The sequence below is a fragment of the Fusarium vanettenii genome (assembly GCF_000151355.1).
Source record: "Fusarium vanettenii 77-13-4 chromosome 11 genomic scaffold NECHAsca_48_chr11_4_0, whole genome shotgun sequence".
Classification (NCBI taxonomy): domain Eukaryota; kingdom Fungi; phylum Ascomycota; class Sordariomycetes; order Hypocreales; family Nectriaceae; genus Fusarium; species Fusarium vanettenii.
The window spans coordinates 161838-189592 of NW_003315840.1; the positions used below are offsets into that span (position 1 = coordinate 161838).

General features: G+C 50.5%; 10 protein-coding genes across 10 annotated transcripts; 2 read left to right on the plus strand and 8 right to left on the minus strand.

Moving 5' to 3' along the window:
- Nucleotides 1-62: 62 nt before the first annotated feature.
- On the minus strand, nucleotides 63-1188 carry NECHADRAFT_86843 (uncharacterized protein; the record flags this gene model as incomplete). Its single annotated transcript, XM_003041300.1, has 2 exons — nucleotides 63-214; nucleotides 531-1188. 2 exons carry the CDS (start codon nucleotides 1186-1188, stop codon nucleotides 63-65), a joined length of 810 nt encoding a protein of 269 aa, XP_003041346.1.
- An 883-nt stretch (nucleotides 1189-2071) lies between these two features.
- NECHADRAFT_21517 (uncharacterized protein) lies at nucleotides 2072-3751 on the minus strand (the record flags this gene model as incomplete). Its single annotated transcript, XM_003041301.1, has 5 exons — nucleotides 2072-2490; nucleotides 2544-2872; nucleotides 2920-3019; nucleotides 3068-3262; nucleotides 3316-3751. Coding segments are annotated over 5 exons (1479 nt in total), but the record flags the coding sequence as incomplete, so codon positions are not given.
- A 903-nt stretch (nucleotides 3752-4654) lies between these two features.
- NECHADRAFT_86845 (uncharacterized protein) lies at nucleotides 4655-5102 on the minus strand (the record flags this gene model as incomplete). Its single annotated transcript, XM_003041302.1, has 2 exons — nucleotides 4655-4730; nucleotides 4780-5102. 2 exons carry the CDS (start codon nucleotides 5100-5102, stop codon nucleotides 4655-4657), a joined length of 399 nt encoding a protein of 132 aa, XP_003041348.1.
- Nucleotides 5103-5472: 370 nt separating this feature from the next.
- On the minus strand, nucleotides 5473-5919 carry NECHADRAFT_52368 (uncharacterized protein; the record flags this gene model as incomplete). Its single annotated transcript, XM_003041303.1, has 1 exon — nucleotides 5473-5919. One exon carries the CDS (start codon nucleotides 5917-5919, stop codon nucleotides 5473-5475), a length of 447 nt encoding a protein of 148 aa, XP_003041349.1.
- Nucleotides 5920-7160: 1241 nt separating this feature from the next.
- Nucleotides 7161-8312, plus strand: NECHADRAFT_97374 (uncharacterized protein; the record flags this gene model as incomplete). The annotated part of the gene is made up of 2 exons (XM_003041260.1): nucleotides 7161-8082; nucleotides 8146-8312. The coding sequence occupies 2 exons, from the start codon at nucleotides 7161-7163 to the stop codon at nucleotides 8310-8312; spliced, it is 1089 nt and encodes a 362-aa protein (XP_003041306.1).
- A 263-nt stretch (nucleotides 8313-8575) lies between these two features.
- NECHADRAFT_102043 (uncharacterized protein) lies at nucleotides 8576-9933 on the minus strand. Its single transcript, XM_003041304.1, has 2 exons — nucleotides 9634-9933; nucleotides 8576-9557 (listed from the first exon to the last, which is right to left on the minus strand). Exons 1-2 carry the CDS (start codon nucleotides 9877-9879, stop codon nucleotides 8814-8816), a joined length of 990 nt encoding a protein of 329 aa, XP_003041350.1. The 5' UTR covers nucleotides 9880-9933; the 3' UTR covers nucleotides 8576-8813.
- Nucleotides 9934-11231: 1298 nt separating this feature from the next.
- NECHADRAFT_52465 (uncharacterized protein) lies at nucleotides 11232-17256 on the plus strand (the record flags this gene model as incomplete). Its single annotated transcript, XM_003041261.1, has 6 exons — nucleotides 11232-12101; nucleotides 12164-12334; nucleotides 14449-14946; nucleotides 15181-15317; nucleotides 15458-15538; nucleotides 15645-17256. The coding sequence occupies 6 exons, from the start codon at nucleotides 11232-11234 to the stop codon at nucleotides 17254-17256; spliced, it is 3369 nt and encodes a 1122-aa protein (XP_003041307.1).
- A 2079-nt stretch (nucleotides 17257-19335) lies between these two features.
- On the minus strand, nucleotides 19336-19761 carry NECHADRAFT_28746 (uncharacterized protein; the record flags this gene model as incomplete). Its single annotated transcript, XM_003041305.1, has 1 exon — nucleotides 19336-19761. A coding segment is annotated over one exon (426 nt), but the record flags the coding sequence as incomplete, so codon positions are not given.
- A 1223-nt stretch (nucleotides 19762-20984) lies between these two features.
- On the minus strand, nucleotides 20985-22592 carry NECHADRAFT_52373 (uncharacterized protein; the record flags this gene model as incomplete). Its single annotated transcript, XM_003041306.1, has 2 exons — nucleotides 20985-21282; nucleotides 21331-22592. 2 exons carry the CDS (start codon nucleotides 22590-22592, stop codon nucleotides 20985-20987), a joined length of 1560 nt encoding a protein of 519 aa, XP_003041352.1.
- Nucleotides 22593-24445: 1853 nt separating this feature from the next.
- On the minus strand, nucleotides 24446-25786 carry NECHADRAFT_52401 (uncharacterized protein; the record flags this gene model as incomplete). The annotated part of the gene is made up of 1 exon (XM_003041307.1): nucleotides 24446-25786. One exon carries the CDS (start codon nucleotides 25784-25786, stop codon nucleotides 24446-24448), a length of 1341 nt encoding a protein of 446 aa, XP_003041353.1.
- Between the last annotated feature and the right edge of the window lie 1969 nt (nucleotides 25787-27755).

A 27755-nucleotide genomic window follows, 5' to 3' on the forward strand; every position in this document is an offset into this window, starting at 1 on the left:
GAAGGGGCATTCAGCTGGCTGTACCCCAGTCGGCAGCGCCTTGATTACGGGCCTCAATTGATCTAGACTTGAAGACGCATGGGAAAAGCTCCATGCGAACCCCAAATTCCCTCTCCAGACAGGGGACCTGAGTCCAAATGCAGGCCTCGTCCGATGCAATGTCCAGACTCGCCTGAATTTAGCACAAGCTCCCTCTGAACGACCATCCAAACCCCTGTGGAAATGTTCTATTCCCGCGATAGTGGACCCTGGAGGCGTTCGGGAACGTTGTGGCCCTCGATAGTCTGTTGCGCTATCGCGCCAAGAATCAATAGACCAGCGCAATCTGTAGGCGACGACCCGCTCAGCTGAGGGGGCTTTACGGGCTACTCCGTCTCGGAATATTTAAACGATATTCAGGGTCTGCCTAAGATGCCTTCTGGCGCTTCTGTCAATGATGGTCCCGTTTCTCCTTCAGCCACGCCGAAGCCTTCAAAGACGAGCTTAATTCTCCTTTAATGGCTGTGTCTGACCCGGGAATACCGTCTTACTAAATTCGGTTCGTTGTGTAAAGTATAAAAAGGAACGTGCCTCCGTGTAGTCGTCGTTGAAGCCGAAACGTCCCCACATGTATTCAGCATCTGGGATATACATCCAGACGCCATTCTCAGAGGGTCGTCTCTTTCTGGATTTTTGTCGCGCCCATTTCTGAACGAGGGCAATTCCATGTGCATGGTCCACAAGGCCAATGGTGTTGCTGGCGGCGAGCTCATCTTCCTCATCTTCCGCCTCTTCGACCTCGCTCCCTCCAACGTAGTAACCCCAGTCGTATCGATTGACGAGGAAAACCTTTTCAGCTCTTGTCGCATCATTGTTGAATGTGTTTTCGGTTTCTTCGTATGGAGAACCAGCCACCCGCAGAATCTTGGTAAGTTCTGGCACAGGGTCGACATCTTGGTGAGCCGCGAACCATCCGTCTACGCGCGGACTGTCTATGTCACGGAGCTTGTAGACATTCCAGTCTCCATTTTTAGCTGGGACATTGTGCTCAAATTGGTGAGCTACAACCGTGCCTGTAGGACGAGGACTAGACGTTGGTGGATATTGGATGAGGGCATGAGCACCTCCGAGCATGTTGCTCAAGGTGCCGAAACAAAGGGCGCCAGAAGTGACGGTGAAAGAAGAGGCGATATGATTTAAGTCTGTCATCGTTGAAGGTAAAGAGTGGTGAGTTGTAATTGATGTATTGCATCACAAAGGAGTGCGAAAAGGTGATCTTATAGTCGCTATCCGTCATCAACTGCACGATGCGCTAGGCTGGATCCAAGCGTGCACATTCAGGCAACCACCGCTCTGGTCAGCGTGAAGGGCATGCCCAAGTCCACGTTTTATATAATATCACAGGCAGCACTTTCACGCCACGGCACCTTTGGCCGTGCCTTTGCCCACTTGGGTTATTTTCTGCCCGCAGCTGAACGCTTGATCCAGTCAGACCACTTCCGCAACACCAAGATCTACGGCGCCTGCTTGCTCTTCACATCTTGTCATGAGAGCTGCACTTCGTTTTCTAAGAGAATGGAATGCTATTTTCTAACTCGCGTCTGCTTTTATGTTGCAACTACAGCATTACAACAGCTACAAGTCCGACAACAGCGACCATCATACCAGGGGCCTTGGAACCTGCCCCAGCAGTAATTGGCGTGAGAGCAGGACCAGTAGGAATCGCACCGGAGGGAGCGACATTAGTAGCAGGAACGCCAGCGGGCTCGTCCTGTGCGTGGCAAGTTGCGCAACCATCGGGGTCGGAGCTACCGGCGGTGGTGCTCGCAGGGTGAATACCAGTGATAGTGTGGTTGGAAGGATGGCTGACAGGCCCATGGATGGGAGTGGGATAGGGATTCTCCTTGACAGGCTTAACCGTGATGACTTGGTTCTCAGTCTTGTAAGCCTCCTTGGGGCAGCCAGTTTGGCATCTACACATGGTAGGCATGTGAATGGTGAAGGTTGCGGTCGACTGAGGGACCTTGGCAGTAACGGGACGCGTTGCCTTACCGGTGCAGGCACCATTTCCAAGGCAGTTGATGACATGGTAAGATGTGACGAGCTCTGTGGTGACTGAACCAACTGGGCAGTTGGTCACAGTAGGGGGACAAGAAGTAATCGTGTGCACCTCGCTATATGTGACTGTAGAGGTCACATCCGCATGTCTCGAGGGATAAGTGACCGTCGGGTATGAACCAGAAGTAGCGAGAGCCATAGACGTGTTGTGGTATTGTGTCGAAGAGGGGACCGCTGTTGAGTTGAGTGGAACCGAAGTCGTTGGGACAGTTGTAGTGTTGCCATCAGAACGGGTGCACTCTCCGGTGAGAGCAGGGACAGCGTTGGGGCCCTTTCCAATCGCAACGAGCTTGGAACCGCAGTCCTCGTTGTTGGCAAGCCAGATATTGCGATGATCCCAGTCGTAAACGACGTAAGCGGCACGCAGGAAGGTGTCCCCTAGGACAGGGAAGTCTGGTGATATGTCAGCCATGATGCCGGGCTCGAGGTTTGTTTACGAGACCCACTGTCATCTTGAAAGACTCCCAATCTGCAAGCACCATCCGGGCGCTTCCAGATAAAGTCTGCGTACGGAACTTTGATGATGGTTTCTCCGAAGAGAAAATCAACGGTGCCGGCCATGTCCATCACCGAGCAGTCCACCGAATACAGAGGAGACTCGGGGATGGTCTTGGCTGTGGGGAAAGAGTCGACAATGGCCTGGACGATGGGACCAGGGAGGGTGCTCAAGGTGTAGCCGCTATCAAGCATGACGGCCTGTCGGGTGGGCTTGGAGAAGATGGGGATCTTCTTGCCGTTCTGGACTAGGGTGAGGCCGTCGAGATAGACCCAGTATCTGTGGATATTAGACATGGTAGCAAAATGAGAAGGGGGGACACCAACCGAGTATATCCGTCGGGAGAGTCGTCGCCAGGAATGATTGGACGCTTCTCAAGTTGGCCAGAGAACTTGCGAGTGTCAATGCCTCCAAAGATGACGGAGCCTAAGAAGGTTAGTATTTAGCCGCGTACCCATCCATTTATAGACCTACCTCTATCACTACCGATGCTTCGGATATCAAGACTGAAGGCTCGGCTATTGATAAAGCCTTGGGTGGCTAGGTTGTCAAGGACCAAAGGATAGTCGCCTTCCCAGCCGCTCAGCCACGGACTGGCACCCATAACACCGACATTGGTGACGAAACTGCTGTCTGCGACTCCAAAGATTTGTTGCGAGATTCTCGCAGCTGAAGAGAAGGGACATCAGCGACGGCTGTGTTGGATCAGAAGCAAGACCTACCGCCGACCGCAATGTAATCAGTGCTACGGTTGAACCTGACCATTCCAGTACCGTAAATGATGGTCCCCTGCGTCCCAAGATCCGTAAAAGTACTGCTCTCATTAAAATGCCCAAACGACTCGCAAAACTCGGGATTATCAGCCTGACTACAATCGGGATTCACCCAGAGCTCCGGAGACCCGGTATCGAAGTTAACCGTAACAGTCTGACCCGGGGTGCCAATTGTCAAATCGATGCTGTAAAAATTGCCATTCAGCTGGGCTTCCAGCGCAACCTCCTCCTGTCGCCTCGTGACGCCCTTGACGATGGGAGCGCCGCTGGACACGCGGAGCGGAAATCGGAGGAGCCCGTCTCCCTGCACTTGGCTGTTGTCATCTCTGGGGATGTGCTGGGCCTGCGTCGCGGCGACCAAGCCAGCAAAAAGAGTGAAAAGCATGATGAAAACAAATAAAAGAGTGGCTGGCGCAAAATGAGCCAAAAATTGAACGAGTGACAGATGGTGAAAACACACGCGAGAGCTTGAAAACGCCAGAAACAAGGGCAGAAAAGTAAGAAACTGGAATACGAAGGGATGGAGATTGTTATGATTATTCATCGGGGAGCATGTACGATGATAACATGCTTAATCTCCACCCTCGTATAGATCGCCTTAGCCTTGCTTGGACCAACGATGCATTTTTGTCCTTGTTTCTTGCTTTCTCTCTTTTCAGTGGTCTTGGATCATATGTAGACAATGCCATATTCAAGAGCATGTCTATTTAAACGCATATTCATACCCAGTCATTAATGTCAAGCCTCTGGTTCAAGCGTGTCGCATAAAAAGGGCGAAATGCCCCCCTGCAAGACGAGATGGATCCGGTGCCTGAACCAAGCACTAACAGCGGAGTCGATACGATTTGCAAGCCAATCAAGTAACGCTTTCGCTCTTAGGTTCGTGCTGAGTGGACGGGGAGCGGGCAAAACATTCCGGCTCATCTGTGGATCATTCTGAGGGTCGAGATGACGGCATTCCTAACCTATACCTACAGGGCGGAATTCTCTTTTAGGCTGAATTGAATGGAAGCAATGTATTTGATGGAGATGATGAGTGATGAAAGTCAATTGTCTTATTTCGCTAAAAAAAAAATTAAAAAGAAAAAAACTTCTATGTGAGAACTACCACCACAATATCGTAATTACCTTGAGGTATAGTCGGAGATAATAAACCCTAACGAGATTTGTGTTACAATAGAAGAATAGAACCTTACTTTCGGCACATTAGTTGAATCAATATCTATCATGCATAACGCGATAGTGGAGATAAATAGTAGCTAAGGACAGGAATTATCTTGCTTTGTGTCTACTTGAGTGGAGATGCCCATAGACCCAACCCAATAGCTCCCCATATGGCAGCACCAACTGTGAAAGTAATGGTCCTGGCCAAGTCAGATCAACACAACCCCATTGTTCCCTTGAAGTACTTACTCGGCATATCGCTTTGCTTTCCAAACAAGGTAAATATCAGCCGCACAAATGACCAAAGTGCTGAGAACCAGGGTGCCCATTTCTTCATTCTTGCCCGCCCTGCCCAGCACGAACAAAGCTGTGGCAATAGAGAAGTCTCGAGAACCAAGGATGAGTGCCATAGCCCGGTTGGTTTCCTTGCTGCTGTCTTTTGCTGAAGGTATGACGCCAAACAACTCAGCCGATCGCGCAGGTTGGAGGAAGCCGACAAGGCCCAGCGTGGCCCATCCTGCTGCGACTCCAAGTCCGAGGGTGTTCCAGGTTGATGCAGAGAGGGAGGCCATTTTATGATCGTTAACTAGAATTGATTGGAGATATAATTGAAAGGGGGGGAAACGGACATCGTTCGGGTTGAGGGGAGATATTTAGCTTGAATGTCGGAGCAAGGATGACCCGACTTTGGCTCCCGCAACGCCTTTCAAGCCTCAATATCCCGAGTCATTCCGCAGTGCAATGATGAAAGCTGGTAGGGATAGTTATAAATAAGGTCTGTTTGAAAAGATCGCGAGGTTTAATTTAGTCTGGTTTCCCTCTATTACAATAACCGATATACCGATGTACCCTGAATGAACGTCTTGGACAACCACATGTGTCCCTCATATGTACCATGCTCCATTGACATCCTTTATATTGCCATCGTGACGCCATCGACATTTAGTTGGGAAGGTTGGCGGGAGCATAAGACTGGTCAGGTTTCACAACCTTGCCGCTAGCGAGCTGCTTATCGGTGTAGCCAGGCCAGATGATTTGCTTGTTGCTGCTGATAACCGACAAGACAGTGAATCCCTTGCCAGGACCAAACTGACCGCTCCAGCCAGAGGTGATGGTGAATGTGCCGCACTTGGCTGGGCCGCCGTTGGTCTGCGAGGCAGGACGTCCCTTGACAACGTACTTGCAAGTCGTCGGAGTTCCTTTGCCAGTGTTGATCTTGAAGTTCCAGGTGCAGGTCGTGTCGCCCTTGTCGCAGGTGCGCTGCATGTTTTGGATGGTCCACTGGGGAGTAGCGGCCATCATGGAGACGGCGCCAGGATCGGCAGAGGGAGCGGCGGCGACATTGGTGGCCGAGAGAAGAGCGGCGACGAAGGCGAGAGAGAACTTCATTTTGATGGTTGAAGAGGTGTTTTGTAAAGTGTTGAAGAGATGTGAAAGTGAGATTAGTTGAAAGAATGTAGCGTGTAGAATTAACTTGTTGCGAGGATGGGGAGTGTTGGCTTAATGCTTGAGCTGAGCTGCGAAGTGATGGTTGAACCTGTTGATGAGGAAATATCTGAGTGTTAGACGACCCTCCTTATATAGCTGTTTCCGGGATAAGATCAATGGAATGTATCCCCAATATGATGCTATACGATCAACCTAATCTGCTAATCTTCAATTCTCGTCAACTCTTGGCTCAAAGCTGCCGACTTCCGATCACCACCTCGGATAGACCGAGTCTGGACCTTAGCGCTCACTCATCAGGGGAAAAACGCGCCGAATCCAGGAATGCCGTCCCTTGCTTGAGACGGTTAGGATGTGCTTAGCGAGCCAGTCGTATTGCTGGTTATTTTGGTTGACGGCTTGCGCTAGTAGAGCTTATTGGCTTTGTTGCGAGGAGTTGGGTTTTGCGCTTTCGTATAGAGGGCGCCTCTTTGTTTGTGGAATGTGGGAGACTATTTTAATCGGTTGTCAGACGGCGAATTCCAATGTGGTTTGTGGCTTTTTGTGGCAAGTCAGCGGCGTTCATATCCGGGGTTAACAAAGAGACTGCAACAGCGACGTTCACTAGAAGCAACGTTGCTCCAAGAGAAACGCATTGAGTTGATTGTTGAGCGAGTAACTAAACTTCTAGCTGCTTGAGTTGGTGGTGCGCGTTCTCCGAAATGAGTCCATCACCGACTGTTGCAAAGGAGGGAGGCAGACAACATCACACCATCACACCAGCTTTGATCAAAGATCCATGGAGGAATGACGTTAATTTTATTACGGTGCCTTTCAGTATTGGGGTTCAATTCAGTTTGCATTGATGACTGTATCTTTTGCCGTGTGGTTGACGGCTTCTCTGAAGAGGCCATGGTGAAACACTACTATAATGATGGCAACTGGTCTCTGAGGGTAGACATTGAAGAATAAACAGACCAGAGATTATAAATCAATCAAGAAAAGACGCTCGTCGACGGATGAAATGAACATGAGTTGCAGTTGGTAATTTATAAGCAACCGTTGATAATCGCCGCCTACCGCGAGATAACGTTATGCCACATAACGTTATGCCATGCCATATAAATTGACAGAAGAGAATGGCTTCGAAATACAAGATCTAGGCTATACAGACTTGTACCGAATTACCCTTTCAAAAACCCATCATGCCCCATCCACCTAACAAGGCCATTTACCTGGACTCGCAGGGCAAACATACTATCCGCATCATCGAAGAACAATATGTCCCAACCGGAGCTCAATCTCTTGTGGAGGTCAAGTACTCGGCCATCAACCCAGCCGATACTCGTCACTACTTCATGGGCATCTCCGAAGTCGTGTCAGGTTACGAGTTTGTGGGCACCATCCGAGAAACCGGACCAGATTCACCCTTTAAGCCTGGCCAGGAAGTGTTTGGATTTTCCATCCCTGGTGACCGTCGTCCTCTTCATCTGGGAGCTCATCAGGATTTCCTCTTGGCTGACAACTTATTGACGTATGAGAGACCTGAGGACATGGATGCCACCTCGGCTGTCACCATGCTCGCTGGAGCTCTTACCGCTATCGATGGCTTGTTCAACACTCTTGAATATGGTCTCCCCGCTGCCGGACTTGAGGGAGATGATCCGACCGACGTACCGATCCTGATCTGGGGTGGTTCTAGTGTCGTAGGTCAGGGAGCCATCAAGTTGGCCAAGGCTGCTGGTTTCAACCCCATCCTCACCACGGCTTCACCACACAACCACGACGCCTTGAAGCAGCTGGGCGCAACACATTGCTTCGACTACCGCAGTCCTACTATTGTGCAAGACATTCACGCCACAATGAAAGGGTTGAACAAGAAGCTCAAAACTGTCTTTGATAGCGTTGCGACTGGCCTGGGCGTCTTTGAAGGCCTCACAAAGGAAGAGGAGGAAGCCATCCAGGCGAAATACGAGGAGAGCTCTCCTGGCATTGCTCGTCGATGCTGTGACCCCGATATCCCGGAAGATGAGCTACGGTTGAGCGCATCGCTTGTCGTTGCCAAAGACCTAGCCTGGAAGTTTACCCTCATGTTTCGAACTGTTGATACCATGGATCACGGCGTTGGTGATCATGAGATGAGCCCTGAGGAGAGGCAGGCTGAGGAGGCAAAGATCAGACGATGGGGAGCTCGCAATGATTATACCATTCGTTGGTTGATCAAGAATCATGCGAAACATTGGCAAGCTCCTCGAACGAGGGTTGTTGAGACAGCGGAGGAGGGTATTCAGGCTATCAAGGACGTGTATAGTGGGAAGACGAGCAGAGAGAAGGTCATTATCAAGCATCCCATGTGAAGCGTCACAAATGTGTTCTATGACTAGCAAAGAACGGGTTCACTAAATATATGGATTAGCATTCTCTTTGTCAATTCCTCTTTCTACACTACCGCACAAGATGGAGCCATTTCATCCGTTCGTTGACACATGCTTGGCTCCATTGCTTGAGCCGCGTCTATGATGCTTCGACTTCCATTATCCTCGTCATGCAAGCATCAAACGGTTTCGCTACTGCCGATGCAATATTCATCTAGCCAGTCACTCAAGAAGGTAAAAGGTTTAAAGCATGAAATCGTCGAATGAATTGAAGCTATACACTAAAATGCCGATCCAGTATCATTATGTAAAACATGTAAAATAAACCATCCCGTCCTTTTGCGCGGACATGAAGAAATAAAAACAAGAAAGTGTTGAAAAAAGGTCGTAATTTTCAAGACAAGAAATATTCCCACCAGGTCATTAACGCATAAATCATGAATCTCTCTATGTGTACCATTTTCCCACATATTTTTCATCATCTTAGGAACTCTTGTTGAACAAACTCATTCTGAGCATTCCTCTGCTTTTTGGTTTCTGGTGGAATGAGCTCTGCTCGCTCACGGGTCGCGGGCCGAAACTCTCGATGCTCTCCATGCGGGCCATGGGTCGCACTGGTGGGGGGGCTTGCTCTCTTACGAGCTCACCGCGGAGGGCCTTGCCGACGTCTAGATGCTGTCGCTCGTACTCGTCGTGCTTGGCCTTGGCCTCGATGAAGCGGTCCTCGGCTTGGCGTCGTCGCTCTTGAAGGATTCGGAGTTCTTCGTCGAGCTGGGCCATTTGCGATTGAGCTTCATTCATCAGGTGATCATACTCTGAGATCTTTTGCTCCAGCGGTTGAAGAACAATCTTTTGAATGCTGGGGCTGTTGAGACGATTGATGTCGCCAGGGACAGCTAGTCGCTCTGGTGATGGGCCGCGACGCGACTGCTGGTGGTGCTCCGACGCCATCGCTTGGGAGCGGTTCTGCTGCGTGTTTGGAGCTTGTCCGGGTGGCGAGTCAGAAGGACCTGACCTTGGCTGACCTCCGTCTGAAGGACGTCGTGATTGTCGCCTGTATCGACCTCCCTCTCTGGGACCGTGCTGCTCAGGACCATTCTCCATTCCGCCAGAGTAAGAAGGATGAGGACCACCACGTCCGGGGGGTCCGTTCATGTTGTTGGGACCCGGAGGTTGTCTGCGCTGCCCTCCACTACGACCATTCTGACCAACCGGAACAACACGCTGCTGCAGGACACAAGGTTAGCCGCGGATCAAATGTTATTCCCCTCTAGTGAGGGGGGAGAGAAGGTTTTGGACCAACCTGCTGCTGCTGTGCCTGTGCGAGCATGGCATCCTGCAATGCCACGTCAGACGTAGGTGAGCGCATGTCGTCCTCTCCTGCGAAGCGGTAGTCGTCGACCTGCTCGGGAGACTGCGTGCGTCTGTAGCGAGGGCTTGAGCCATTTCTCGCGGCGCGGGCAGCTTCACGGGCCTCACGGGCGTTGCGAGGGAATCCCGGATCCTCGAGGTCGTATCGGGGCTGATGAGGAGCTGCCATGGTGGCCATCTGGGATATTCAACAGGGACAAAGGAGAGTATGAAGAAATGACATGAGTTTTGGAGAAACGGAAAAGAAAGGACAGACACGAATTGAACACCGACGGGTGGCTACTTTTGTTTTGGGGGGAATAAAAGATGAAAACTCGATGGCTGGAAAGGGGAGGTTGGTGTTGATCAGCCTTTTTGTGCGCTATCCCATGCCCGCCGTGGGACCACTAAAGGAGACACCCCCAACCGCCTGAATTGCACTGAAGAGGGGTGCTAAAAATAGGACAGTGTGCGTTACACCGTGTCCTCCCATTTTTTTGGTGACTTTCCCGCCCTCTCTTTTTTACGAGTTTCGTCGCATGCATCAAGTCGTAACATTGACGCAAGCCAGTATGCACCACCCAGCGTCTATTTACCTGCCTAGCCAGCCAAGGGCGGCCTGCTTCAAAAAGCAGACAATATTCTCCAGATGAAAAAGGTCAAGTGCCCCGTCGTTAAGCGACCGTTGAGGATCGGCTATGCATGAAATGGCGGAGACTTGACCATGTCTTCTACCACGTCGAAACTTGGAGCACTGCGATTGATCGAGACCTGCTGAAACGGAAGCATGCATAACTTCCCCTGCAAGACCCATGCCAATCATTATCTGGTGGCTGGGTTTCAGGTACCGCCGCAGAATTGGGAATTTGCCCGACGAGAGAAGTGTGTCTGCTCGATATAGGCTTGGCTATTGCTTCAATATGGCTGACCAGGGAGATCATGACTAAAGATATGGATGTTAATGATGCTATTTGCTTTATATAGAGAGTTTAGTCAGTGAGTATCAGTCAGCAGTTGGCAACTCGTGTTTACCAACCCCCTGCTCGTCCGTTTGTGTGACGCGTCACTGTGCCACAAGCCGTGTTTGCTCTGGGTTCATGGACTTGGTCCCAGCCCTCAATCGGACCAGTTCATGAGCAGTTCTCGGTTACTGGGCCAATTCCATTCAATTACTCCAGTAGTTTGCTGTATCTGACACTAATTAACCGTCTGGAGCACGTCAAACAGAGCCTCCCCATCAAGTTCAAGATGTGGCTGTGCACCACCTCAAGTCCGTGCACCGCCACACCAATCAGAATTTTCCCTTGTCTCTCCCTCCTCACACCCTTGCCATCATCCGCTCCGTCGGGCCGCACCGTTCTCAATAGAGACTTCTGTAGTGTCATTGGGCGAGCAGATGTAGTAGCGAATGGTGACTACAATTTTTACAGTGCACAAACGTGACTGCGGGATCTGACATGACCCGTTGCTGTGGCTAGAGAGGTGCGTTTGGCTGCCCTGATGCAGCTCAACTTCACCAACAAAGGTGATGGCTAACGGTTTGCCAATAAGATGTCGGAGCAAGTCTCTGTTAACGACCTTCTGACGGTCATAATAACTACCTCAGTGACCCCATCTGCCCCTTCAACGGAGTTGCTCGAGGCTATCCTTGAGTCTTTCGACCGCCATTGCCCAGCCTTGCTATCATGCAACGTCATCGTGGTCTTTGATGGCTACGACAAGATCGTCCCGACAGCTCGTCTCAAGAAAGGACAAGTTACCCCTCAACAAGCCGAGAACTTTGCCAGCTACAAACAAAACGTAAAGAACCTCATTCTTGGCAGATACCAACGGCATGGCGAGGGGTCCACCTTTACAAACACCCATGCCAAGGCGGAATACGGCAGCACTCGCGGGGACAACGAAGTGAGCTATACAATATCACAGACATGTGATAAGTCGGTGACCTTCATAGAGCCATCGAGACGTCTTGGTTTTGGTCTTGCCGTGAGATCGGCTTTGAGAGCCACTGAGACTCCTTATGTTTGGGTCCAGCAACATGACTGGGCTCTGTTATCCGACCTACCCATTGAGCCCATGTTGCAAATCATGAAGGCTCATGAATCTGACCTAGAAGTACCCATAAAGTACATATGCCTCGCGGCAGTTCGCATGCTTTCATATGCAACGTCCATGGACGTCGCCCGCTTCCCCGCTCTACGAAACTTGACGGCTTCTCTCACGGGCGACTTTTCTACCGCATCATATCCAGATGCCAAGGTTCCTCTGACACCGATGTACTTTTGGCATGATAAGCCGCACCTTGCATCGACTGCTCACTATTTGAGTCGTGTCTTTCCTACACGGCTGGCTATGTTTCGGGGAGACTTTATTGAGGATAAGATTGGTCAACGGGCTCGTGCCCAGATGAAGGAGGGCGAGGTGAGTAATTACATACTTTAAAGTTATTCAAGTACGAGTTAATGACTGACTGATATCTCTAGTGGAATAAATGGGCTACGTGGCTTTACTATCCCGATGGTGGGAAGCAGCTCTGTCTGAGGCATCTGCAAGGAAGAACGCGGGAGAATGCAACAGGCCAAGCGGACAGGGCGGCTATGTGGAAGCAGAGGAATGAATCGAGAGACGTGGAAAAAGAATCTTCTGTTGTAGAGGTGGACGTCATCCAAGATCTTCCTTTGTTTTTAAAAGAAGACGAGCTAAAGTCATAGGTAGAAAGCAATGTAACGATTGATGACCCTAGCTTAGACTCGTATCCTCGTACTCACCCTGAACGTTGTGGTTGAAAATAGTCAAAACACATCCCCAAAGTCAACTCGAACCACTACCTTGTATTTAGCTACTCTCCGAACACTCTTCGAGGCAACATTGAACCATCCACCAAACCCCGCGTACCCGCCTGTCCAACTTTCATCTACGACTGCAGATCCATCGGGCATCGTTTCGCAAGCTAGACGGGTTGGTATCGGCCGAACCCCAATCCCACTCATCCTTAATGAGATCGCCGTCATACAACCACGCCAAGTCAGGGAGGAAGTACCAGTCCCAAGACCGGAACTCGTCGTGGGTGTTGGCGCAAGTGTTGAGAGATGTCTTGCGTGTCTGGAAGGTTGCGTGGTAGAAAAATCCCTGATAGATTTTGGCATGGTTGCGATCTTGAGCACCTTGGTCCAACAAGTCGCCGTCGCTAATAGATATTAGTATCTTGCTTGCACAGGCCATCTCATGGGAGTTGACTTACTTGTTCACAGTGTTCTGAATATCCCCCCAGGCGAAATAATCCCAGCCCCCATGAAACCCAAGCAAAGTCCCAGCCCGAATCCACCCACCGTTCCCATCACCATTCCAGATGACAATTGAATTCTCCCAGTCATTCATATGCCCCGAGTCCTTCTTGAAATAGATGCTATAAGCCACTCGCCACTCATTGTCACCACACTTTCGAACAGTATAGTAAACAGGGAATCCATTTCCGGGTGAGTTGACGCCGTTCCACGGGCCAGGGTCAGCGCATCCTTCATTCTGATTGCCTATGCATTCATCGGAATGATGGCCCTCGACCTGTGCGCCGTCGATTTCAGCAGCTTCTGGGTAGCATGGCGCCCTGTCCCAGGAACGGCCGAAGTGGTACATGGGGGCAGCTGCAATAGCAGCTTCATGACCGCCATCTGTTGAAGGCTTGATGAGAATCATCATTCAGGTGGAATGCTTGTCTAGACTCACTTTCGAAAGCGCTCTCGGCGATGGGGTCATTGGCAACGACAATAGTTGCAAGTAGAGCCAAAAGGCTCACAAGGGTTACTCGGCATCACGCCCTTTCCAAGCGAGGTCGCATCGTAAGCAAGCTCAAAGCCCATTGGCATTAGGTAAAATCAGAAGATAAAGATGGCTTACTGGGAGGTGAGCTGTAATAGGAGACCCGAGTTCTCAGATATGATCTTTTAAGCCCCTAGAACCACAGTGCGTTACTTGCTTCATGTCATCTCGATACTTGCATTGCGATGGCAAGTGAGAATCCAGCCATGATGAGGGTTTACGGGAAGGTTTGAGGTGTTTTTGCAATCCACTAAGGCCCAGGCTTAATGAATCATCGTGTTGCATAAATGGATGCACAATGAGGTTTTGTGCCGTGAGGCAGCTGTGTGAGTAATTTTCTGCAAGCCACTGACATTGTTGTCTCAGCATTGTTCCAAAGCATTCTTGCGGGTAAAGCCTGGTGGTTCTAATATCTTACTATGGAATTCGCTCTTTTTGCACCATATAAACTCAGATAGCAAGAACTACTAACCACCAACATTGAGTTAGTCCTCGTCTGACACTCAACCGAGGAAGCTTGATGTCAGCTTCGACTCGGTATCTAGAGCACCAACCCGTAGATACAAGCCCTAAAGAGGTAGTCCACCGCCCATTTGCGATTGGAAGACTTATAGCCTGGTTGGTGAATCTCACGATGGGTTGCTGTTTAACTGGCACAGGGGCGTTTAGTCAGATTTCAGTGAGACGCCTGTTCGACCACTAGCGTTTGGCCTCAGTGAGCCCGCATCACTTTCTTGCGTTTCATTCCGCGAAGCATTCCTCCCTTTCTTCACCGGCATCACAAACCGTTGCCGTCGACAACTGCCGTTTGAGTGCGGGGTGCTTCAACCCCTCACAACACTAACAACCGCGGTCATCGACAGCCGTGAATATCATCGAGACCAGATTAAAGAGATCATTGACGGTTAATTCAACGAGCAAACAATACTAGATACTCAAAAGCCATCACAAGATGAGAATCACTTCTTTTTTATCCTTTACCCTTCTGGCTATCGAGCCATGCTTTACTACGGCTCAGCGTCTCGGCACGCCTTCTTACGAATTTCTTTATACAGTCAATGCATCTTTAGGTGAGCGTTGGCCAGTCGGAGACTACGGACAGGGTAGTCGCGTTGTTATCCCCATCACCGGAGGCACTTTCAATGGCCCTCGTCTATCCGGGACTATCAACAACCTCGGTGCGGACTGGGGTCTCACGGATAGCAAGGGTGTCTTTTTCCCAGATACGAGATACAATCTGCGCACGCACGATGGCGCCGATATTTTTATCCAAACGGCTGGTCCGACGCAACCAGATGGTCGGACTCTGCTGAGGGGAATATTTCAGACAGGACACCCCGACTATGAGTGGTTAAACTATATCGTGGCCATCGGCGTGTTGCAGCGTCCTACAGGCGACCATAAGGGCAAATATGTATTGATCGATATGTGGCAGGTAAGCTTACCTTGTGTGCAACCTTATTGGTAGGACTGGCTGACAATATACAGGTTGTTCTACCCTGTCAAGGTTCTGATTGCGAGGATAAGCCTCAGAGCGGCACAGTTGAGCAACCAATGGAACCTTGGACAATGCAAGGAGCGTAAGGGTGCATCTGCGCGATCTTGCTGGGATACCTAACTTGAGAGACGAAGTGCTACGTTAGAAGTGTGACTTAGAATCTATCTCTCATCTACTTAGATACAGGAATCGCAGCAGGGCGAAGAGGATTGCAGGGCCCGCATTTGGGCTCATACCGCCGATACTTCATGGAATCTTGCCTCCGGAATAAAACTCCTAGAAATAACCGTCGTTCACTCCTATTACTTGGCGAATAGTCAAGAGTGGTTGAAATACGAGGAGGTTCTCCCTCTTGTGCATTGTCAGACTAAGATTTGAATCCAACTGCCGACTCTACATGCCGCACGGAATTCAACTTGCAAATCCGGCGTGCAAATCCGTTTTCTACCCATTTACGGTGGAGATCTTCTCCTCTATGGAGACGTCGGATAATATCCACAATTCCGACATCGAAGCTCGGAGCATTTTACACCGTATGTCGGGTGTAGTGGCGTGAGGGGCTAACCTCCTCTTCCCACCAGCATTTACCTTGATGGTAGGCCTATTCTGTTTTATCGGTGAAGGGTTGCTTTCGTGACCTTTGGTGTAAGCTACACAATCATGGTGTCTCAAATTGTCATGAACCTCTCCTCTCTTCTCTTTCCCTCTTTGTTACAGGGATCTCATGTGTTCTCTGAAACCGGCGTCGACTTTGCTACCAGGTGCGCCGATTTCGCGACGTCACTCCAACTGCCAGACACTAAAGTTTGGTTCACCCAACATGTATCGCCTGGCACCAAAATCACCTTCCCGGACAACCATGAAACCTGTCGGCGACCTGAGCAGGTAGTCGACGTTGAGTTGTGCCGCATCGCCATGTCGGTTGCCACATCTCCCATCTCGAACATCAGCTTTGAGGCTTGGCTTCCTTCCAACTGGACGGGTCGGTTTTTAAGCACTGGTAATGGGGGTATGTCTGGGTGTATCCAATATGAGGACATAGCCTATGGCGTAGGACTCGGTTTCGCAACTGTCGGTGCGAACAACGGTCTCAATGGTACATCGGCCCTTCCCATGTTTCACCACCCTGAGGTGGTAGAAGACTACGCCTATCGCTCCGTACACACTGGCGTTGTCGTTGGGAAGCAGGTCACCAAGCAGTTTTACGGTCAAGACCATACCAAGTCTTATTATCTGGGATGTTCTACTGGTGGTCGCCAGGGATTCAAGGAAGCCCAGGACTTTCCGGAGGACTTTGATGGTATCGTTGCTGGAGCTCCTGCATTCGCTTTCGGAGGTCTCATGTCCCGCTCTGCGAGCTTTTGGGCCATTGACGGACCTCCCGGCTCTCCTTCATATCTCAGCCTTGATGACTGGGACATGGTCCACAACGATGTGCTCACGCAGTGCGATCGTTTGGATGGAGTTGAAGACGGCGTCATTGAAGACCCCAACCTCTGCCAATATCGACCGGAATCTCTCATTTGCGCAGAAGGACAAACTGAAAAGTGTCTGACTGCGCATCAAGCTGAGGCTGTTCGACGCATCTTTTCTCCCTTGTTCGGATCTGACGGAAACTTTATCTATCCCAGACTTCAGCCCGGAGGCACTCATGGCTTTCATTATGTCGTTAACGACAATCCGTTCCCCTATTCTACGGAATGGCTCAGATATGTCATCTACGAGAACGCAGACTGGGATCCCAGCACGACCAACACCAAAGACTACGAGGCAATGATTGAGAAGAACCCCTATAATGTCCAAACGTGGAAGGGAGACCTCTCCGGGATTCGGGACCGTGGGGCCAAGATTCTGCACTACCACGGTCTTCAAGATGGCATGATCAGTAGCGAAATTTCTCAGATTTACTACGACTACGTCTCGCGGACGATGGGCCTGGGCAGCACAGAGCTGGACAAGTTCTATAGGCTCTTCCGCATTAGCGGCTGCGGACACTGCGCTTGGGGCGATGGAGCCTCGCATATTGGATCGAAGCTGATTAATATCGGTGGGTTGGATCCTGAGAGCAACTTGCTTCTCGCCATCGTGAGATGGGTAGAAGAGGGTATCCCACCAGAGACCATCATGGGATACCGATACGTGGATGGGGAACGAGAGAAGGGAGTTGATTACAAGAGACGACACTGTAGGTATCCTTATAGGAACGTGTGGGATCGTGCTAGTGACCCGAAGGATCCGGACAGCTGGAGTTGTCAGCTGTGATGTGCAAGGAGTCAGCCTGGATCTGGTGTTTTCACTTTGGTAGTGGAAAAGTACTGATAGCGGCTCTAATCATGAACAAACACGGCGTATTTAACTTGAGGCTAAGCCTAAGCTCAGTAGAATTAATAGCGTGGCTAGCCATGAGAATTCTCCCAACAACCCTCTTCTTGGCAAGGTCATCTTACACCTTTCAACATCCATTGTTTGCATTGAACAGTGTATGACCCCTCAGAGATGACCTTTCGTCCCACGGAGTACCCAGTGGCCAACGGCGTCTGCAAATCATGCCCAAGAGCTTCGCAATCACGATGTTTTACGGTGTTGGATTTTGATGCCCTCGTGTATTGGTAACTCTGTCTTTTGCTGGTGTGGCTGATGGATTCTTGGCCTTATCACAGCTGATAGAAAACAAAAGAAAAATAAGTATTGCCCTTGCAGTCGGTGGCATGAATACGTATCAATAAGCTCGGGAAAAGAAGGTGAACAACCGATAGAGCGCAATCACGGAGTACTCATATTCCTTCACTGGCATCAGACTCTAGCTCTTCTCCCTCTTCCCCGCTCTCGTCGGTCCCTTGGTATTCTGTGTCGAGCACTGAGGCTTGTCTTCCCCATCCCATAGAATCCATGTCGGGGGGAGGCAAAAACTGGCTAAAAGCCTTCTCACCGCGCCTGAAAAGCTCAGCGAGTTCGAGATCTCGGTCCATCCACCGATGGAGCATGTTGGACTCGTATATACACACCCGATCCTCCCTTATCGTCCTCGTCTTACCGCCCTTCATTTTTGGTACCCAACGTGGCCCTTGCTCATTGTACGTGAAATTCTCCAGCGCGAGGCTCTTGCTGGGTGTTTTTGCGGCCGAGGCGATCGCTGGAAGAGCTTGGGCCGAAAAGTGCATCCTTTCGTATGTCTTGAAGCCATCGTTATGACCTTGGCGATTTCCAGGTTGGCGAAGGACTGAGCCAAAAGCACGCCAGAAGAAAGTAAAAGAGTCGGATTTTGTCAAGTTCACAATCTTCAAGAGCCCCAACGAGTTGTTGCTATTCGTGTCTGGGATCCCTTCCCCTGCCTCGATGTCAAGGACTCTCCCATCCTCAGTTGTGTACCAGATCGCTTCTTCGCTGAATTCAACAGCATGGCTGATTTGAGAGATCATCCAACAGAGTGAGACATTGGCCAGCCCTCCGTTGTCACCACCGCCTCCAATGTCAGAGTGGCTGCCAAGGAACCAACACTGCTTTAGTTGGCCTTTCCTTTTCGAACTCAGGATGACAGGCTGGAAGTGTTTTCGCCGTTCGTCCAAAGCCAGGGCGTGGTAGGCTTTCTTCACGTTGGGCGGCAGGCGGCCGTCGACAAAGGAGAATGGCTCGTTCCATGAGAAGAGGGAAGTTTGTAGGGACTTGACCATATCCCACGCGGCGAGGATATCGATCTTGACGTCTCGTCGGAGCTTGCCGTTACGGCTGAGCTCGTCGCAGCGCTTTGCCAGGTCACTGTCGCCACCAGCAACTGCAGATTGGCCCTGGCGCCACTGTTCAAATATCGCGGGGAGCTCCTTGTTCACCACTGCCTGACCAAGAAGACCTACATCGCTCACAAATTTGGCCAGACAGTGAATGGTATAGGCGCCCCTCGAAAAGCCGATCAGAACAATCTGATCACCTTCGAAACGGTAGGTAGAACACAAGTGACGATACCCTTCACGGATTTTCCGCGTAATTCCTGTTTACATAGAGTGGTAAGTCGTCGCGTATCGCGTACAGGAGCATTTGGCTCTCACCTTCACCAGTGACAGCGGCCGTTCGGCTTCCCATCCATGTCGTGTCGGTGCCAATGCCATCGATATAGTACGGAATTTGCTCGTACCGGGCATTCCGAGAGTTGGCTTCGCTTGCGATGCAACTGGTGAGCTTCGTTACGTTGGTGAATGGTTGCTCGGTCTCTCGGTCGTTCCAGGTGCCATCGCAACAGACGATTGCCCGCCTGTAAACAAAGTTCCACGAAGCCAGCTCAACTAAAAGCGGTTGAGCATATCTCCATTGAATCATGTGCTTAGCCATAAGCTTATCCATGATGGTCAGGACAGTCGTCCGTTCCTTGTCTTCATGTCGCGGGTTTGCACCGTATTTGAGTAGTAGCCGGACCATAGGCAGAGCGGGCACGGTCACTCCCGTATTTAGTGCAAGGTAGACAACGTTTGAGAGAAGAGACCGGCCTCGAGCATCTTGGGGTTCGACCTCAGCCTTATTTTGTAGCAGCATCTCCGCCACGCGGGTGCGCCCACTCGTGGCAGCCAGGGCAAGTGGAGGTCGACCTTGTGCATCACGTATGTTGACGTTGGCGCCGTGCTCAATAAGTAACTTGGCGGCCTCGATCTCCCCATTCTCTGCAGCTATATGAAGTGCCGACTTGCCTTCATTGGATTGAGAATCGATGTTGCCCGGTTCGCGGTTGAGAAACTCCTTGAGGACTGCTACGTTGCCGCTCTTGGCGGCATCGCGTAGGTGCTGTCCAGCCTCCATTTGTTGAGAAGAAGAAAATTTCAGAGTGAATCTGAGTGCAGAATAAACGAGGCAACGAAGCGCAAAGGAGGGTAATAAATAGGTGCTCGTCTACAGTAGTACCATTGCATCATAGATCGCAACCTGATCGCCAGTGTTGCAGTGGAGCTGTCTTGGCGTCTTTCAACTGCATACCAAAGGGGTGTTCATTATGCACGAGCAGAATGAGAGATGTGCTTGTCATTCCTGAGGCTACTGGTTGAAGCTGAAGCAACGCCTTATAGCTCGGCAGATGCTGACGTGGCAGGAGTTTATGACAGGTTGTGAATGGTTGCCACTTTGTCCCTCTGGTAGTCTTTGTAGCTGCTTACATATGTTGGCACACTGCAACTCCTCCCTTTTTGTTGTTGTTGACCCCCTAATCGTATCTTATCCTCTCAGAGAACCTTTAGGCGCGCAACCGTAGTCTTCGGCTGAAGGATAGCTGCGACCTAGGCGGGTATCCTAACCACTGATTGATGCAATCAATATAAGGCATCCCGCGCGCCACAAGGGTTGGCAGGAACAGCCTAGGTCGCGGTGAACTAGGCAGCGTGGCCAATGGTAAGCCAGCTTAGGCAGATGAGGGCTTGATTCAGCACAGGAGCATTCCAAAGTAGAAGAAAAGGAACGGAAGGGAGCGCCCGAATAACTTGCCTCGATCAGACCAGTTCTGCCAAGATCTACCGACGCATTACAGGAGGACTGGTTCAGGTTCCTTCGATTCTCCCTTCATCTAGCTCTATTTGACGTGACGTAAATCGCTCTGATAAGATTTGAGGTCCGATGGTCAGTAAGCCATCGCAGATAAACTTTTCGTTAATACACCTGGCCGTGGGTGACAAGAAACAGCCTGCTTATGTTGGCTTGTAGTTCGTCTTTGTAAAGACTACAAGAATATTCAACATGACAGGGATATCACAATCTACATCTCCCCTCTCGCAGATTTATAGCAGCTCGCGAAATCAACCATTGTCTATCAATATTTCGGGCATTGTCTTTGTCTCTCCAAAAGAGTTCTTCCTTGTGACAACGGGCAAGAATTTCCTCTCAGGGGAGTCCATCGTTACAAACCTGGCTAGAGAGGCAGGCAGGGAAGAAAACCGGCCTCAGGACAAGAGCAATTCAAAGATGTATAAACAGGCATGTCCTTCTATATCAACAACAGAACCGTAACATGTACATCATTACTCCGAAGGCACCGACCATCCATTAGACTCATTATACTCATCAGGCGTCGTAGTCCCCTCAAGGACCTCGTATCTCCTCATCTGCAGCGCAGCCTCAGTCTCCTTGCCTCCGATGATCCTGGCGATCCGGTCACCAATCTCTTGGCCCTCAAAGTAGGCGCCCTGGAGGTAACCGAAGAACTGCGCAGAGTTGGCTTCGCCGGCGAACCAGAGACGGTCGACGTTGGCTCGCATGTTCTGGTGCTTCTCCAAGGTCATACCTGGGGGCCAGTTACTGAAGGATCCAAATGCCCACCTGTTTCTGATTAGTTACTGCGATAGACTTGATGAAAGGACAACTTACTCCTCCTGACTCCATCTGGGGTACATGAACGACGTGGGCTTGGGGATCTTCGTATCAGGGAAGATGGTGTGAAGGACCTCCATGATCTCTTCCAAAGTCTCCTCATCAGATTGCTGTTCAGCATGGTACGACTGTTGTCCCGTCACAGTTCCAAAGAGCACATTGGAACCCTCGACGAAACCAGGGGCGTCGAGTGCCTGGAACAGGGGATAGTAACCACGCTCCTTGGGGTCCGCGTACAGGAAGAACTCGGTGTCCTTGGGCCAGAAAGATTCATTGAACTGCATGAAGATCTTGGTGTAGGTGCCCATCTGGAACTGTTGAATGGGCTCTTGCTTCCATCGGGGTAGCTCAGGCTCAAAGGTGATGACATCGTTCTGGAGAACTCCGACAGAGAAGGTGCAAATGGCGTAGTCGGCTTCAATGCAGTCACCGTCCTTGGTGATGATCTTGACACCATTTTTATCATAAGCAATTTTATCGACGGTGGTGTTGAGCAGCAATCTGGGGTCGTTCTTCTCCAAGAATTCGTCGGCCTCGCCAAGAAGCCAAGCACTGAAGCCACGCTGATCGATGACAAGATTCGTCTCGTCACTGAAGTGGTCAAAAGTAGCGTTCTGCACAGCAATGGTGTACAAGAAGCCACACTGTTCAGGAGGATACACCATCTCAAAGTCCCATCCAAACCACTCAGCAGCCTGCTTCTTCATGTCCCAGCCAGGTCTCCAGCCAGCAAGGCCAAGACCTGCACGGGTCGACGTATCTTGGAGGTTGTTCTTCATAAGGAGACCAGCATCCGCCATGGCAATCTCGAGCTTCTCGTCAAACTCGTCGATTTCTTCTGAGAAGTCGGCAGGGCCTTTTTCGTCATAGGTGAGGAGCTTGGTGTAGTTGGATTGGGTGTTCTTGATACCGTGCTTCTGAGCGAGACGCCAGATGGGGTTCGTGTTTCCCTTCTCAGACTCAAGACCTTCGACCCAGTTGGCACCAAGCTCAACGGTCAATGGTTTGCCATCGGGGCCCTCGCCGAAAGAGGTCTTCCTCAAGCGTCCACCGACGTAGTCATTGTGCTCAACAATCAGGAAGTCATGGATGGAGGCATTGGACAGGGTTTGGGCAGCTGTGATTCCAGCCACACCAGCGCCAAGGATAGCAACCTTGGTCTTCTTGCATGTGCCTCCCCGGGGGACGGCAACGGCTTGGCTTGTGCCTAAAAGGACTCCGCAGAAGACTGCAAGGAGTTGTGAGTAGGAGTGACGCATGTTGAACGAGGACCAGAGAACTTGAATCTCAAAGGGGGTTGGTGCTAGGCATGGAGAGGAAGCAATAGTTGGTACTTGTTGGCTCTTTAAATATCCCATCTCATTGATATTTTACACTTTCCAGCCGATGAAAATGAATTCCTGCTTGTCTTACAGTCCTGCCGTCCTGCAGCTGATCCCGCAGCGGGTCTCAGTTGAGCATCTCTGGGCGCATCTCTGTACGGCGCCCTATAGGGCATTTTGCGAAGATGTCTCACAGGCATGCACGCTCACCCGATCTCAGATACTCATTGGGAAATTGATTGGCATTAACGTAAGGGTGTCCAGGCACGAATATCTCAGCTGAGCAAAAGATTCGGTCGCCAAGATGAGGGAATATGTTGCTATGGATCACAACATCTTCAGGTCAAATGTGGCTGGCTGAAAGTTAAACCACGCAAAGCACCGCTCCTTGCTCAGTCTCCCCGCATTGAGGAAAAAGTCGGTCAATGATTTCCTGTAGTTGTTTTGTCAGGAGCCAATCCCCAGGTAGCATAACATCTTTCACGTGAAGCACCAGCGGTTGAACCCTTGCCCAAGGCACAAGTAGTCATGGCATTCTTCAGGATAAACTTGAGATCAGAACCTCGCTTTACCCTTACTGGCTACCTTGATTTGGACTGTTGACTGGGTAATTGCCAGACTTTTGCAGATGTGTTCATCAGCTAGGATTTATTGCTGTAGACGTGAGTACATCACTCCAGGCTACACGTCCCTCTAACCCCTATTTCTCACTATTATCAACGCCAAGAACGCCATCGCAATATCGCCGAAACACGTCAATCACACGGTGTCACTCGCGGTTGGAGTCCTATTCCCCGTCCCGGCTTCATTGCCTAGTGTCCACATAAGATAGAGATTGCCATTGCAGGCTTTATTCAATAGTCTTTTATGTCCGATCTATACCCCTGGAGAGAAATTTTGACTAAAACAGGCACCAGATTAATCTCGGACTTGTCTGGGAAGTGTGGCGGAGAAGACACGCTAAAGCTGCCCTACCTTGCCAAGCACAAGTTGTCTTGTCCTTATTTCTCACGGAATGTGACTGTAGGAAATCAACACTAACGATGCATTCCTCATAGTTCTTGATCGCTGCAGAACCAAGCGTTCAATCATCGTGTCGGGTGCAGGATTTCCCCTAGGTCCCAGAGCACCTCCTATGGAAATCAACAAGATTTTTAGGGACCGATGCATGCCATAAGTGTCTGTTCACCCTATACTCATAATTTGGCTATCTCTTGCCAATTAATGTGTCATCAAATTACTTCTGATTTGGTTCTCATCTTCAAGGTGTTCAAGGCTGTTGCATACTGCTAACAACCGCAAATAACCTGCGGTCCAACCGTTCAACAACCATTAGCGGGACATATTGAGGAATACAAACAGTAAAGGCATCCACAAAGTGCTAACACTATGATATCATCCACTTAGTAGTAAACATAAGCATAAGTGGCACGGGCCGATGATGGGTGCAGTCTTGTGGAGGTGTGGAGGTGGCTGAGCCTTACAGCAGCCCCTTTACATGAAGACACGTATTGCGCCCCAAACTTGCTGATTATCAATGACAAAGTGCCCTGCTAGTTCATTTAGTTATAGCTATAGTGTCCAACGAGTGACCAAGGGGTATTTGACCTTCCACCTGGCCTCGTTGGCCTGGCTCACCCATCCACCTCTTGCCAGACCAACGCCCTGCAGAGATGGAACAAACGAGGCAGTGCAAAAGCAATGTCAATTATAAACTTTCACTCATTAACTTTCATTTCTCTTCTATATCGTGAGAGAGTCTACTATATATATGTACAAGGTTCGCCTTTTTATACAACAGAGTTGTCACCGCAAGAAAAGGCGCCCCTAACCGAGCTCTTGTCGTCCGCGAAAATGGCAATCAACTCGGAAATTGAAGACCACAAACCAGCAGCATTCATGAAAATGGACTGGACAATAAGAAGACCGTTGATAATGCTCAGAGTGATCTTCTTCCAGTCCTTGGTGAGGTTGCCCCAGTTGAGGTGGAACCAGAAGACGGCGCTCAGACCAAAGGTGAACCAAGCGATCGTTGTTGCCGAGGAGATGGAGAGAATAGAGTCAAAGATGGGGATAGCGTTGGAAATCACCCACACGATGATCCAGTAAAGGGTCACGCAAGCCACCCAAATGCCCCAGGACTTGAAGCTCTTGTCGGTGACCTGGTCTGTGGCCTTGATGGCTCGCATAACCACAACGTACATGTACTTAATACCGGTGTGTCCGAAAGCCATGGCTGTGGCAAACACAGCAGGCAAGACAACACCGTAGGCAGCCATAGCAGGGATCTTTGGCGCGGAACCGAGGGCTGGGGAAGTTGTATATTCTCCGGCAAGACAGTATATGGCGATAGCGACGATGGTATAAAGAGTGATGGAGAAGACCTCGAGGCAAGCCAGGGCCATGGGGAAGTCCTTGCTGGGGTTCTTCATCTCAGCCATATACGAGACGAAGCTGATATTACCGGCATAGGCGTAGCAGATCTTGAGACAGGCGTTGAGACCTTGGCGGAAGGTAGGGTGCCCGATGATTTCGATTTCCTTTTCCCAACCGGGAGGGGCCTGAGAAGGCTGTGCAACACCAAGACCGATCATGACAATGAGGGCAGCGGCCATGATACTAATGGTGGAGGGAATACCGGACTGTGACACAAACTGGACCGTACGGGGAAGGCAAAGGACCCAACAAGCGACAACGGCGACACTGACGAAGCCGACTGTGCAGATTGCGTGGTTGCTAAGGGTATTAAACGAGACGGAGAGGGTAACACTCGCGGACGCGCAAGTCATCATGACCTTGATCATTAATCCAATACCCGCAACGACCTCAAGCGGCCTACCAGCAACGATACCACACATGTCGACGACGTTGACGACATGGGGATAGCGTCGGTAGAACTGTAGCAACTCGAAAGCAGTGTAGGCAGAGAGGGAACCAAGACCGATGATGGCGATGACACCGGGGACGACACCGAGAACCCTGAGGCAGCCAGGGAGAGACAGAACGCCCAGGCCGACTTGGTTGGTGACTAGGACGAAGACGGTGTCCCATCGACCGAGTGTTCGATAGTTCTTGCCGCCTTGGTTGAAGATGTTTTGTACGGGCTCGTCCGATTGTTCCTTGGTCTCCATGATATCACCGCCTTCGTTGACAGTGTTGATGTCATCGGCGCCTTGGAGGGAGTATTGGCGTTGTCTCTCGGGAGCGGCCATCTCGCCTTGAGACTTGTCTTGCTTGTTGTCCGTGGACATTGTGGGTGAATGCAGGTGTGGCAGGTAGAGGGAGGAAGCTGTGAGGCTCGACCGGGGAGAGGGTGTGATTCGCCTGAATGAACAAGGCGTCAGGGGAACCAGCCTCCCAACAAGGTATTCAAAGATAAAGAGGGGAAGGGCTTGAGGTAGAAGTAGGCCAATCAAGTTGATGTCGATGTGGCTTGGAGTTGGGAGGACCGTAGGAACCTTAAGCAGAGCAGGCGTCATTCAATATATACACGTGCCAAGACGTTCTGGATCATGTCCGAGAAGGTGACTAGAGTCCGAATGAGACAATTAAAAATCTCCAGAAAAAAAAACCCTTGACTCCGTCACCTGCTTACAACAAGGACAAGACGATTCTCAATCGTGGAGCCCCATGGGACACCGTCGCTTGGCACGGAGAGCAGCTTGGGGAATGGAGACATTCAAAGCTTCTCTCACGTAAAAGTTAGCAAATATACAAAATCCATCAGGTCATGGAAAACGCTGACGGTAACGCTGACCCTCCGTATCCTTGCGAAAAACGCGAGTCTCTTGTTCCGTTAGCGGCGCTGTGATGGGACCGCTGGGTCGTCTGAGATGCATCCTTTTTACGTCACCCCTCAGCGATCTTTCCCCGAAAATCTCCTCTGTGAGATGAGGAGATTAATGGGGCTGCGGGTCAAAAAGGACTCTCAATCTTGACCCCAGAGTCGCTGGGACAAGGTGTTGGGGAAGGATGGCATGGATAAGGTTATTTGTTGTGTATGGAGTTGATCGTCAAGTTTTCTTCGTCTACTTGAGACGTAGGAAGTGGTAGTCATAGTCACTGCGATATCGCAAGTCGTTGAAATCTCGGAGTTTGATCTTATGCATCTACGGGAAAGGCGTCCAGGACAAGGCCATACCAGGTCCAAGCTTATCCCGAAGCCGTTCAAACTCTAGAGGCGAAAAGCAAGAGGTCGGACAGCGGCAGATATTTCGATTACGAAAAAATAGGTTGTTTTGACACATTTAAACAGCGTCTGTGGATCCCCAGGAATAGGTGTTGGCTCCGTCGCTTGTTGGTGAAGGGCGTGGGACACGTGCCGTAGCACCTCAGCAACGACCAACCAGGGCATGTATTTTCTCAGGGGGAATACTCGAGCTTTCATTGGAGGACGGAGAGGACGGTTGACGCGACAGGAGAGCGGAGTGTACCGTTGTGGACATGGTCAAGGCGGTGAAAGACGGTCTTTGTCAAGTCTGTGTCTAACAAAGTGGTTCTTGATAAGGTGCTGTATAATCAGAGTTACTGTATTTATCCAAAAAACCACGTGCTTCTGCAGGTCCTATCCTGTCTGTATCTCGCCATTTCGGCGGTTAGCAAACCTCGCCCACATGAAACGCCCCCCTCGAACCATGTGCAACCTGTCATGCGCCCCAACGGAAGCCCAAGAACGAGGTTCGACTTCTAGAAAACGAGGCTGCCGGCCGTTCAAGCTTGGCCAGGCCATCCCAGTCCCGTCTGTTGGAGAAGGGGGGGATGATCTTGTGGGGGTAAAGAGTTGGGGAAAACGAGGGGGAAGAGGTAAATTTCACTCTCCACCGGGAGAGACGGAGTGAGCAACTTCCGATATTTTCCCTTGGCATGAGTCGTGAAAGGTAAATACGTCTTGGCAGGGCAAGCATCTCCGTGCGGAGTTGAGGGGCAATATCTCCGAGGATACCGAAGAGCGAGGGTAAGGTGAGAATGGTGGAGGTTGAGGTAGACAAGACTCAAAGAAAAGAGTATGTTATCAAAAATGGCTTCTGCATTTCCAATCGGCTTCTTACTCGGAATAAATAAAGTGATACGAGTTCCCATGATTCAATTCCGACTTGGCGA